Source organism: Pteropus alecto, unplaced genomic scaffold (genome assembly GCF_000325575.1).
Source record: "Pteropus alecto unplaced genomic scaffold, ASM32557v1 scaffold3, whole genome shotgun sequence".
NCBI lineage: Eukaryota > Metazoa > Chordata > Mammalia > Chiroptera > Pteropodidae > Pteropus > Pteropus alecto.
The window spans coordinates 40,669,426-40,681,372 of NW_006442484.1; the positions used below are offsets into that span (position 1 = coordinate 40,669,426).

Here is an 11,947-nt window from a genome sequence, read left to right on the forward strand (position 1 = left end):
GGGAAAGAGGAAGTTGAGGGGGAAATGGAAAGGATGAAAAGAGAAGAGGGAGTCGATAGCTTTGGTTGACTGCTTGTTTTTCTCTAGCAGTTGTGAAGGTGCACTTATCAAAAAGCAGAAGGCAGAAAACTTGGGGTTCAAGGTCATTCAATTCTAGAGTCCTAGGGTTCTTACCTATGTTCTTACCAAAGCAATCCAACAAAGCCTTTACTCGGAAAAAAAAAAAAATGTTTTATTTTCCCTTGCCGAATGTTCAACTTTTTATTCTGAAACAATTTAGAACTTATGGAAAAGTCGAAAGAGTAGTACAACCTAGATTTCCCAAATATTAACATTTTGCCTCATTTATATTTTCATTCTTTCTTTATATACATACATATATGTTTAATGTTCATTTATTTATATACACATTATTTTTTGAATTGTTTGAGAGTAAATTGAAGATATGGTACTAGTCATTAAATATTTCAGTGTGTATTTCTCAAAAAGCAGAACATTTTCAAGATAATCATAATAAATTATAAAAATTGAGAAATTAATATTAATGCAATATTATTTATCGGATCTACAGATCTTGCTCAAATTTCACTAGTTCGCTTAATAATGTGCCTTACGGCAAAAGAAAAGAATGATTTTCGGTCCAGGGTCACATGTTGCACTGGGTTATCAGATCTCTTTAGTCTCCATTAATCTAGAACAGTCCTCAGTCTTTCTTTTCCTTCATGTCTTTGACATTTTTGAAGAGTACAGACTATTCATTGTGTAGAATTGAAAGATGTGTCCCGTGCGTTATCAGCTTCCAGTTATGTATAGACGTTCTCTGCATTCTTCCCAGTGTGGCATCTGGGATCTTCTTCAGTCTTTCTTTTCTTTCATGACTTTGAGGTTTTTGAAGAGTGTGCCATACCAGAGGGCGCATGACCTTGGTTTCTCCTATAACCATAAGTATTGATTTTTATCACTTGGTTCAGGTGGTATCTGTTAGATCTCCCCACTGTAAAATTACTATTGCTCTTTTTTTAATTAGTACGTGTCCTATGGGGCGATTCTTTGAGATTCTATAATTACCATTTCTCGTCAGAATTTCACCTACTAGTTTGAGCATCCATTAATCATTCTAGTCTGAAAAAAATTGTTATTATCTCAGTAATACGCTCCGTATTAAGTTGTAATGGTCTTAGAATTGAGTTGAAAGATGACATTAACCCACTGAAATAAGAAAATGGAAACCAACTTGCAAATATTTTTGTAGTGGCAACACCAAACCACTACTTTTCCTAGCAGTCTGAAAATAATTAAGAATCTGATCAATCAATTAAAATTGAACAACATTTTCTAATAGATGTTGTCTCTTCTACTCTTGAATTTCATGAGATTAATGTCACATCAATTCAATGACCTGTATCAGCTTTGCTATGGCTCTTCTCTCTCTCTCAATCTCTTCCATTTACTTTTGCTATTACTTAATTAGTTTTTGCATTACTTTAGAGGAGTGGTTCAGCACTTAAATGATCATCTTCTCAATCAAATGTGTTACTTTTTTAATCATGTATTTATCCACTCAAATGTATTAAAATATCTCGTTCATCAATCGTAGCTTATAATGCCTTGATGGTTCTAATTTGAATTTTTTTTTCTAATTTTGCACATTCAGGACAACATCTTTTATTGTTCAAGAAAGAAGTGTCCCTGTCATACACAGGAAAAACAAAATGCTCCTTTTGGTGTTAGCCCTCCTAATTCTTTGTGGTTTTTTATGGAATTATAAAGGACAGCTAAAGATTGCAGACATCACTGATAAGTACGTTTTCATTACTGGATGTGACACTGGTTTTGGAAACTTGGCAGCCAGAACTTTTGATAAAAAAGGATTTCATGTAATTGCTGCCTGTCTGACTGAATCAGGATTAACAGCTTTAAAAGCAGAAACCTCAGAGAGGCTTCACACTATGCTTCTGGATGTAACTGACCCAGAGAATGTCAAGAGGACTGCCCAGTGGGTGAAAAATCAAGTTGGGGAAAAAGGTGAGTGATGTGGGAATGTGGAGACTTGAGGGGGTGCTGTGAAGTAACTAAAGTAAAATAAAATGTGTTCAGATTTTAAATAGCCTTTCAAGAAAATATCTCCTAAATACCAGCTATACACTAGAGAGCGTAGAGAAATCTTAGGATAGCCCACGTAGTTCCAAGCTGCAAGCTCTCTGTGTGTGTGAGAGACACAGCCCAAGTTCTCTTCAGTCTTAAGTCCCAGTGGCTGAATTTAGAACTGAGATGGAGGTATTGACTTTTGCTGGTCTCCTCCCATGAAGTGCTACTTTAGCCATATACACAGCAAAGCAACTTGGGGCTAAAATCTGTAGGAGAATATGGGAACAATCTTTGAATTGCCATCTGTATACCTGGGACCTGCTTCTCACTACAAAATGATTCCAGAGCTTATATATTTCAATAGGAAAGCATATAATGGCATGAGAATTTGAGAATAGGTGTCTTAGATAGTCATGGTAGAGTAGTGAGCCATTGGACTTCATTCTGCATTACATGACAGCATTCTGAACTTGAGGACTTTTATTGGCTTGAATGCAGTTTGAAATTTTTTCATGGATGAAGATATTTGGAGCCACAAAGGGAAAAACAAATGTTTTTCTCTATCACTATCTCTACAATATAGTTGAGAGTCTGAACCTCAAAACCAATGGTTTTAAAAAGCTCCAGATAATTTTAAAGCTTGAATTTCAAAACCTTTGCACATATTAAATGTTTCCCATTGTAAATAAGCCAAGTGAATGATAAACTGTTTTTCACCAAAAATAAACATGTCCATATACATGCGGGGGGGGGGGGGGTTTTTTGGTTTTTTAGGGGGTTTTTGTTTGGGTTTTTTTTTGGTTTTGGGGGGGTTTTTTTGTCCACATATAACAGTTTATAAATATTCTCACTGAGACAGTATCTGTATTTGACAATCAGAACCAGAAATAGAATAATTCTGAGGTGGTTTCCAATAACAAAACTTCAACTATGTAAATTTAGTCTCCTACCCTTTCTGCTATCGCTTCCCTAAAGTGCAAAGTATTTCAAAGCAGAAGTATGACTAGAGGAGGAAATGACACCATTGTGTAAAGCGGGGGCTGTATTTCCATTAAGGATGCTGCTACCACACCTCCTTTCCTTCCTCCCTGTTCTAGGTCTCTGGGGTCTGATCAACAATGCTGGTGTTCTTGGTGCACTGGCTCCCACTGACTGGCTGACAGTGGAGGACTACAGAGAACCTGTAGAAGTGAACTTGTTTGGACTCATCGATGTGACATTAAATATGCTTCCTTTAGTCAAAAAAGCTCGAGGGAGGGTTATCAATGTCTCCAGCATTGCGGGTCGGCTTGCATTCGGCGGAGGGGGCTATACTCCATCTAAATATGCAGTCGAAGGCTTCAATGACAGCTTAAGGTAAAGTAAACACTGACATATTAGTAAATAATAGCTGCTAACATTTATTGAATGTTTATTATGTACCAGACACTCTATTTGCTGCTTTAAATTATTCACAATTTATAGATGATCCCAGTGAAACTAAGAGAGATTAAATAACTTGCCCAAAGTCATCCAACTGAGATTTGAACCTAAGTCTATGTTTATAGAACTGAGATTTAAACATTTTTTATTTTTTGCTTTAATGCATGATGCTGATAGTGGTGATAAATTTATATTCAACAGGACAACTTGTTAAATAGTTCAGGAATCACATACAAAGGTTAAATCAGGGTAGGTCTCTCCATTGGTGTTACTGTCAGTGGCAGACAAAATAATATTATCTTATTTAAATCCTCAGTAGAAAATTATCTGGTAAAGTAAATAGAATATCACAAAGTAATGACTCAGCTATGCAGCCTTTTTTTCCTCTTGTTGCAAGTTCTGGACCCAAATCTCCATACATTTCAGACACTCTAGCTAAATGAACCGTAACCTCTTCACTCCAACCCCGAGGATAAGAAAGACAGCTTTTCTCTGGTGCTACCATTTCCAAATGAAACTCGGAGCAGAAGTTTACTGATCAAAGGCGGATATTTTGCTGCCATGAGAAAGCACTGAGCACATCTTTTTGCTGTGTGCTGTCAGGGAACCCCAGAGCTCAAAACAAAGGACCAATTTAGCAAATAAACGCCCCAACTCAGCACCTCCAAGCATGTATTTCTTTAGGGGTTTATAATGTTTGAGTTTCACTGGGCTGCTTGAGTCTGTAGGGTTATGTCTTTTACCAAATTTAGGGAGTTTTCAGCCATTAGTTCATCAAATATTTTTTTCCGCAATCCACTCTCTAGCTTCCTTCTAAGACTATATAACACAAATGTTAGAACTGTTGGTTTTGTGACACAAATCCCTAAGGTTCTTTTCACTTTTTTGATTATTTTTCTCTCTGCTGTTCAGATTGGATAATTTCTAACAATCTTTCTTCAAATGTACTGACTTTTCTTCTATTCCATTCTGCTATTGAGTCCAATCAATAAATATTTTATTTTGGTTATTGTATTTTTCAAGTAGCTCAGTGGAATTTTAAAATTTAGTTTTCTTTTCTACCTCAACTGCTAACATTTTCATTTTAGAGTTCTTAAGAAGCTGTTCCATGCAGTCTGTCCAAGTTTTGTAGCTACGTTCAGTGGAAAAGATGCAGGGACGGGGTGGACACTTTGTCAATTTTACCTGGAACCAGAACAAATTACTATCAGTTCAAAGCCCCTAAATTGCAAGTGGTTGCATTAGTCAAGATTCTGGTAGGAAATGGAGGCACATTAAAATTAGGTGAATATAGCAGAGCTTACTTAAAGGATTATTGACAAACATGGGAGTTGTGCAGGGAAATCCCAAAAGATAGTGTAGTATCTAGAGATTAATGACAGCAGGGGCAGCTCTAACCACAGGACTGAAGGAAGGAGACAAGGAAGTTTCTAGAACTTGGATACATAGAGGCTGTCATCTTCAATTGACGGAAAAAAGTAACCAGTGTTGACATCACAGGGGGAATAACTAGCCCAACCTCTTTCTCTGTTCTCTCCCTGATCTCCCTCCAGTACTCCCAATTGACTGTACCCTACAGAAAGCCCAGATATAATTAATATAGGTTGGCCTCCCAGGATACAGATCAGGCAGAAGGGTGAGAATACTAGAGAAGCAAATGGAAGATATCCAGCTTAGTGTGCCATGATATGCAAGAGAAAAGACAAAATTAGGTATAGTCTTTCCCTCAATTCATCCATTTATTTATTCAAGTAGTATTTGTTGAAGGCACATTTTAGAGTTGTGCTCTATGTCATGGATCTAGGTTTAGCTTACTAATAAAAGGTTAGATTATTCTACTGAGATTAATAGGGATAGAGCAACTCTGTCTGGCCATTTGATCAGGTTGCCGGGTTTGATTCTCCCAGGAAGTAAACACAATAATGTCAGAACAATGCTTCTTAAATGTTAATGTGCATATGAATCACCTTAATTTTTTTCAAAATTCAGATTCTGATTCACTGGGTCTGGGGTGGGCCCCAATTTTCTGCATTTATAGCAAGCAGAAAATTGGGACCCACCCCAGACCCACTGAATCAGAACTGCCCATGGTTCAGGGATCCCACTTTGAATAGCAAGGTCATGGTGTACTTTCATTAGTCTCCTTGGTTGCCCCTTGGTTCTACTTTCAGCAACAGTGTCATAATAATATTTTAGTATACTTAGAGATTTATCCACTGTTAAAGAGAGATTTCAACTGAAAGGTTTGCGAGATTGCAATGCAGCTATGCCATGCCTGCAATTAACCGATAAGGAGGGTTTATTTCTTTCTAAATCATGGAACTGGTATTTTCAATACCATTGTATGCAAGCCGCAGTCCTGTGGTACTCCAGAATTTTTATAAGTAGGAGAGCTTAGAGGAGGCAGTCCAACTGGGAAAGGGTGGGGACTCTTTAAAGCTGTACTTGCCCAGCAAGTATATTGGTTTCATACTGGTTTTACTTACCTGGGAAAGTTAGTTGAGTGGCGTAAAGCCATTTGTCCTTAGAGTATATGTTATTTTCATGAGTAAGTGGGGAGATAAGTCTTCCTAAATACCCCTTGGCACTGTTATTTTCCACAATGCAAAAGAGATCAGAAGATAGGTGACTGAAAGACAATTAAGTTGAAAAATAATCTTTTTTATTTTAATACAAGTGAGTACCTTTCAAAATATGTCAAGGTCAAACTAATTTGCATTCTTGTAAAATGTACTTAAAACTAAACAATAGCTGTCTTGCTAGAAAGCAGAACCTAAGATAAATTCAATCACATTTAAATTCACCAGTAATTGCTTTCTTATATATTCTTACTGGAAATATAAATTAAATATAGAAAATAATTATTCATATAATGATTTGTCATACATTGAATTGCTTTAAAGAAAGGGGCACCACAATTCCCCCAAAACCCTGTTGCCTAATAAATGCGTAGACTTGATTTTCTGCAGCAACATGATGAAAAACTTGCTGAGCAGCATTGAGAACAGGTTAGTCAAGTCAAGATTGTCACATTGTGTCCCTCAGCACATCTTCATTCAGCTGTAATCTCCTCACATTCCTAGAATGGAGATAAACTTGTTTTTCCAGGCCAGGTGTTAGTCAATTTCACCATAAGTTACACTTGAGGACTGAAAAGAACCTGACCTTAGCCGGAATGCTTCTCAGTCTAATAAGAGTACAGCTAAGGGGAAACACTGGACCAGGAAAAGGGTCCTCCCAGATCTCTTTCCTATATTTTCACTAAACTAGTCCTCACTTCACCCACTGAACTTCAGGTTCTTCATCTGCAGAATAAGCAGGGTAGAACAAGATGCTCCTTTCCAATTCACCCAGTTCTGCGATTCCACAAAAAAATCCACAAGAAAAGAGTCAGCCAAATGAACACATTCTCCAAATAAACCTCCATTAAACATCAGCAATGCATTCTTTTCACAGACGGGACATGAAGGCTTTCGGTGTGCACGTCTCATGCATAGAACCAGGATTGTTCAAAACAGAATTGTCAGATCCAGTAAAGACCGCTGAAAAAAAACTCGCCATTTGGAAACAACTGTCTCCAGATATCAAACAACAATATGGAGAAAGTTACATTGAAAAATGTGAGTTTCTGGGTGGGCCCTGGGTCCTCTGGGATTCTTTGTCCTAAACATCATGAAGGAGGCTTGAACATAAATGAAAAAATAAGGCTCTCATAATAATAGTCCAATAAGGATCTTAGGTATGGATCAGGTGTTCCTATTAATTCCAATGTTATCTTTTGCTTCTCAGAGAGTTTATAAACATTTATTGATTATTTACTAAGTGCCATGTTCTCTACTAAGCACCTTATAAATTATGTATACCATTTACTCCTCAAAAAAACTATGGAAGTAGTGAGCAGAGGCTTGGAAAGCTGAAATGTCTCAACCGAGGTAATACAACTCCTCTTGTTTGTGCCTGTGCTAGGACCCATGGTCTTCACCTCTACACAAAACTCCTCTTTTTGGTAAACACCAACCACTCACTCAACATTGTTTCAGGACTTATAGAGATTACAAAATATAAAGACTCAGACTCTGACCCTTGACTAGCTTACAATCTAGTTGACAACAAAAAGTAATGAAGTGAGACTATAAAACAATGAGACTGTATAGCATGCAAGAAAATCGATCCTTTACTTCTTAGACTTAACCCAACAGCCCAGAAGGGTGCTAGATAGTGTGGTCTCTAAATGCCCTAGGAATTCATACCAAGGGGAAACAAAAAACAAAACAAAAAAACCATTGCTGGTTAAGAAGCCTTTATGTGACAAGTCAGGTTTGAATAAAGCTTAAAGGACTGGAAGGAATTATGTTGGTAGAAAGTTTCTGGAGCATGAATGCATGGGGAGTGGAGATGGAAGAAGTAACATTAGTCCAGAGACTGAGTCAGGGATGGAGGAATAATAATAAAGATTAGATTATGAGAACTAACATAGTGAAAATTTACTATGTACCTGTCACCATTATAATAGCTTTACATGAACTCTTTCATTTAAAATGCCCAAATAAACCCTATGTGTAGCTACCATCTTAATTTTGTAGAAACAGAGACACAGAGAAATAACTTGCCCGAAGTTGCACAATTAGTAAGTAAGGGGAAGTTAGATTTGTATCCAGTTACCCTGACTTTGCCATTTATTCTTGGGCACCACACTATACTGTCAACAAGGCATTACAGAGCTGGTCGTACTTCCTGTATCAGGGCTGCACCTCCACCTCAAACTTTCTGGCCCTGTTAAAGTATACTTGATATTCTTCGAACTCGTACTGAGCTCCTGCTTTGAGCTGGACCAAGCCCCTCCTAATAGTGTCACTCTATCCCCCCAAACTGTGACCTTTCTTCTTCATCAGGGGCTTGGTAAGACAGCCAATTGTAGTAAGGTTCAAGGCTAGGAGTTTGCAAGGCGGAGCCAAGATCAAGTCAGAGACACCTGGGGAGGTTTTTAGAATGACTGACTCCCCCAACCACCCCACCCACTATAGACACACAAACACACGCACACACACACACACACACACACACACACACACACATATGCACACAGAGATACACACATATATATATCAACTAGAACATCTGGTTTGACAGTGCCGACATGTTGCTGTAGGTTTAAAACCACTGCCATTAAATGCTTTTTCTCACTCCCTTACCAATTCTGAAGGTTCTGAGTAAATTCAGAAACAAAACTTTCATTTAAAAGAGCTTTCTTTATTGATATTGACATTGATACTTTCTAAATGCATATAAATATATCATCAACTTCCATCTCAAAATTATATTTGCATTGGCCCCTGGTTCAAATGTCCTGTCTCAGAAGTACCAGTTGGATTCAAACCCAGTTTTACACAGATTTACTTATTAGAGTTTTCCAAGTCAGGACTTAGAGATCAGCAAGACTCAGTTCCAAAGCAGACCACAAATTCAAGCTCACTTTTCTTCGTTCCCCAGGGTGGGGTAGTAGGAGTTTACAGTAACACTAAGACTTATTAGGTAAACTGTGAGGCTTTTTGAACAACTTGTGGCTACTGGGGCCTGAAGTTGAAAGGAAGATTTAAAATAATACATTTCCCTTGAGAAAACACAACTCAGGTGTGTTTTAAGAGCATAGGAGGAACGCTCCAAGCCATTACCAATCCCTTGATAAAATACCTACCTCTTCAAAAGTACCTTAAGTCATTACTCAAACACTTCACTTGCCTGAGAACCAGGATATGTTTAGCTTCCTGAGTCAAGGCTTTTGGGGAATGACTCTCTTTATTCACCGGGTTATAGAGATAGGTGATATATGACTACCTGCACACACACGCACAAACTACGTGTATACCCGCATTTCCTATAAACATAGTACTCCCTTAAAACAAATTCAGAATCAAACCCATAATTTCCTGGGCTCAGGAGGCTCATAGACTTTATGAAGTATCTTTACCTTGTTGCTTGAAAAGAGTGCTTCTCAAAGTTTAGTCTCTAGACCAGTGCCATCAGCATCACCTGGAAACTTGATAGAAATGCATATTCTTGGACCTCACTTTACACCTACTGGAGGTGGGACACAGCGATCTGAGTTTTAACAAGCCCTCTAGGAGATTTTGCTGCCCACTCAAATTTAAGAGCCAACAGTCTAAAGAAAGCACTCCTGCATGCTTTTCTAAGGAATAGATAGAAACCCATCACCATGGGCCTCAATTATAATGGCAAGTTTGAATTCCCACGTATGCATCATCCTCTTTGCACCCTAACCTCACATACTCTTTTTCCCTTTTTGACAAAGAATGAATGTACTTTTTTCTCTTTTTTACAGGTCTAGACAAAATGAAAGGCAACATATCCTGTGTGAACCTGGACCTCTCCCTGGTGGTGGAGTGCATGGACCATGCTCTCACAAGTCTCTTCCCTAAGACACGTTATGCTGCTGGAAAAGATGCCAAGATTTTCTGGATACCTCTGTCTCACATGCCAGCAGTTTTGCAAGACTTTTTATTATTAAAATGGAAAGTTGAGCTGGCTAATCCCAAGGCAGTGTGACTCAGCTGACTACAAATGCCTGCCCCAGGCTATGAGTTCGGCTGATTTCAAGAACAAGTCTCTCTTTTTTTTTTTTTATCTCATTTCTTACCTAATCTCACCTGGACTCATTTAGATGATGCTTCTTTTGGTAAATGAAGGAATCCTACCACCACTGATGATGTCCCAGTGTCCCTTCTCAAGTTTTCTTTGAAAAGAAAGGCAGGGATAGTATATCACATGGTACCTGCCCAACATTTAAGTTTTGCCTTCCTCGTATGACAAAAGGGCAATTGAAAGACTTTCTCATCCAAAATGATCTCCATCATAGCTTGCCCCATGCTTCTAATCCCCACCACTTAGAGTAACTCCAGTACGTTAAATATTTGTCTCTTATCGAAATGTTCAGAGATAAGTAGAATATTTTCATAAAAGAATTAGACATGTTCTGTTATCTTGTTGAGAATAAGACTGTGAAGGACTGGAACTCAGTTCTGTAAACTTTGATGGGGGCAGGAGAGGGACAGGTACCGAAGTATTATGTGACTGATATAAGCTAAGGGGCAACAGAAAAACATTAGGTAGTACTGCATGTAGGAGTGAAGGAAAAGGAATAGAGGACTGAAAAAACAAGCGGCTATAAAAGTAGGAGTAAAGAGACTCTAAGACAACCTGCCTACTTTACAGGGAACTATGGAAGATGAACAACCCTTTCAAGGCCACTGGGAACACTGATGCACACACAGCTGTCTGGTGGAAGGATGGTAACAGCAGAGTAACCACGCATTCCAAAAGAAGAAAACTGTGTGGAATATTTATGTTTATTCTGTGATGTGAATATAATAAGACTAGGAATATCCAATACAACTTATACCTGAAAATGGTTGGAAATTCTATATTTGAGGTGCTTGAAAACGCATGAAAACATAGAGCTAAATAAAAGACTCTCTTTAGCCTACAGTTACCACGACAGTCTGCTCCTTGCTCACATTCATGGTTCTAAATTGAATTGATCGTGGACCCACACAACATACACGTATTGTGAAGAAAATATTTAAATCTTCTGTTTAAAACTATATCCATCTAAAGATATCAATAATTCCAATCATTTTCATTCACCTTTCTGGAAACATTTGCTTACTAGGTAATTTCCTTTTTTCACGTGTACAACATATTGATGACTTTGAAAAATCAAATTACCAATGGTGTCAGTCCACCTGGACATATATTTCATTATTTTGAGGAAAGGTACATTCATCCTTTTTGCATGAAAATGAAGTAAGTTGCAGCAAGAATCAAATGGAAGAACTCTCAAGCAAAGTTAGCTAAACTATTGTCACTACCTTCCTGTGAAGTCATTCACATCTTGGCCCTAGCCCTAGAGACAGATCACTGGTAGATTTCTGATTTCTTCTGGTTACAATTAACCACCTGTGGATTAGGAAACCCACACTCGACTTGTCCATGGAGCTGAAGTTCACCAACGTTGTTTACTGGGGCTCCTTCTTCTAATCTTGAATTCCCAGATTTTGGCTTCATTTCACAGCTTCAAAAATGTCTGGCCTGCCTCTCTCTGATCTAGGCCTCCTGGGCTGCCAAGACTTTTAGAATCTGCAGGAATCTCCTTTGCTGAATTTCAATCATTCCAGTCTGTTGTTGGTCCTTCCTAATGGTGTTATTTACTTAGTTTAGTCTAGACCTGAGTTCTTTGCTCATGTATCCCAATAGTTATGATTGGTAACTCTCTATTTTATCCAACCATAAAAAAGCTCTATTTAAATGAAAGCTCACAAATATGGTAACATATCAAAATAAAACCTAAATTATTTACCCAACTTTTAAAGCTTTAAAACTAAATGAAAATGTGGGATGTTTTGGAGTATAAAGGTGTAAG

At 37.9% G+C, this 11,947-nt stretch overlaps 1 protein-coding gene across 1 annotated transcript; it reads left to right on the plus strand.

Moving 5' to 3' along the window:
- The first annotated feature begins 1,662 nt into the window (after positions 1-1,662).
- DHRS9 (dehydrogenase/reductase 9) lies at positions 1,663-10,478 on the plus strand. Its single transcript, XM_025039519.1, has 4 exons — positions 1,663-2,025; positions 3,186-3,444; positions 6,967-7,130; positions 9,851-10,478. Exons 1-4 carry the CDS (start codon positions 1,713-1,715, stop codon positions 10,072-10,074), a joined length of 960 nt encoding a protein of 319 aa, XP_024895287.1. The 5' UTR covers positions 1,663-1,712; the 3' UTR covers positions 10,075-10,478.
- Positions 10,479-11,947: the final 1,469 nt, after the last annotated feature.

Excerpts from the sequence above, each read along its gene's own strand:
- DHRS9 (XM_025039519.1), top strand. The coding sequence starts at position 1,713 with ATGCTCCTTTTGGTGTTAGCCCTCCTAATTCTTTGTGGTTTTTTATGG. Across the intron at positions 2,026-3,185 it reads AAATCAAGTTGGGGAAAAAG|GTCTCTGGGGTCTGATCAAC; the intron begins GTGAGTGATGTG and ends TCCCTGTTCTAG. Across the intron at positions 7,131-9,850 it reads AGAAAGTTACATTGAAAAAT|GTCTAGACAAAATGAAAGGC; the intron begins GTGAGTTTCTGG and ends TCTTTTTTACAG.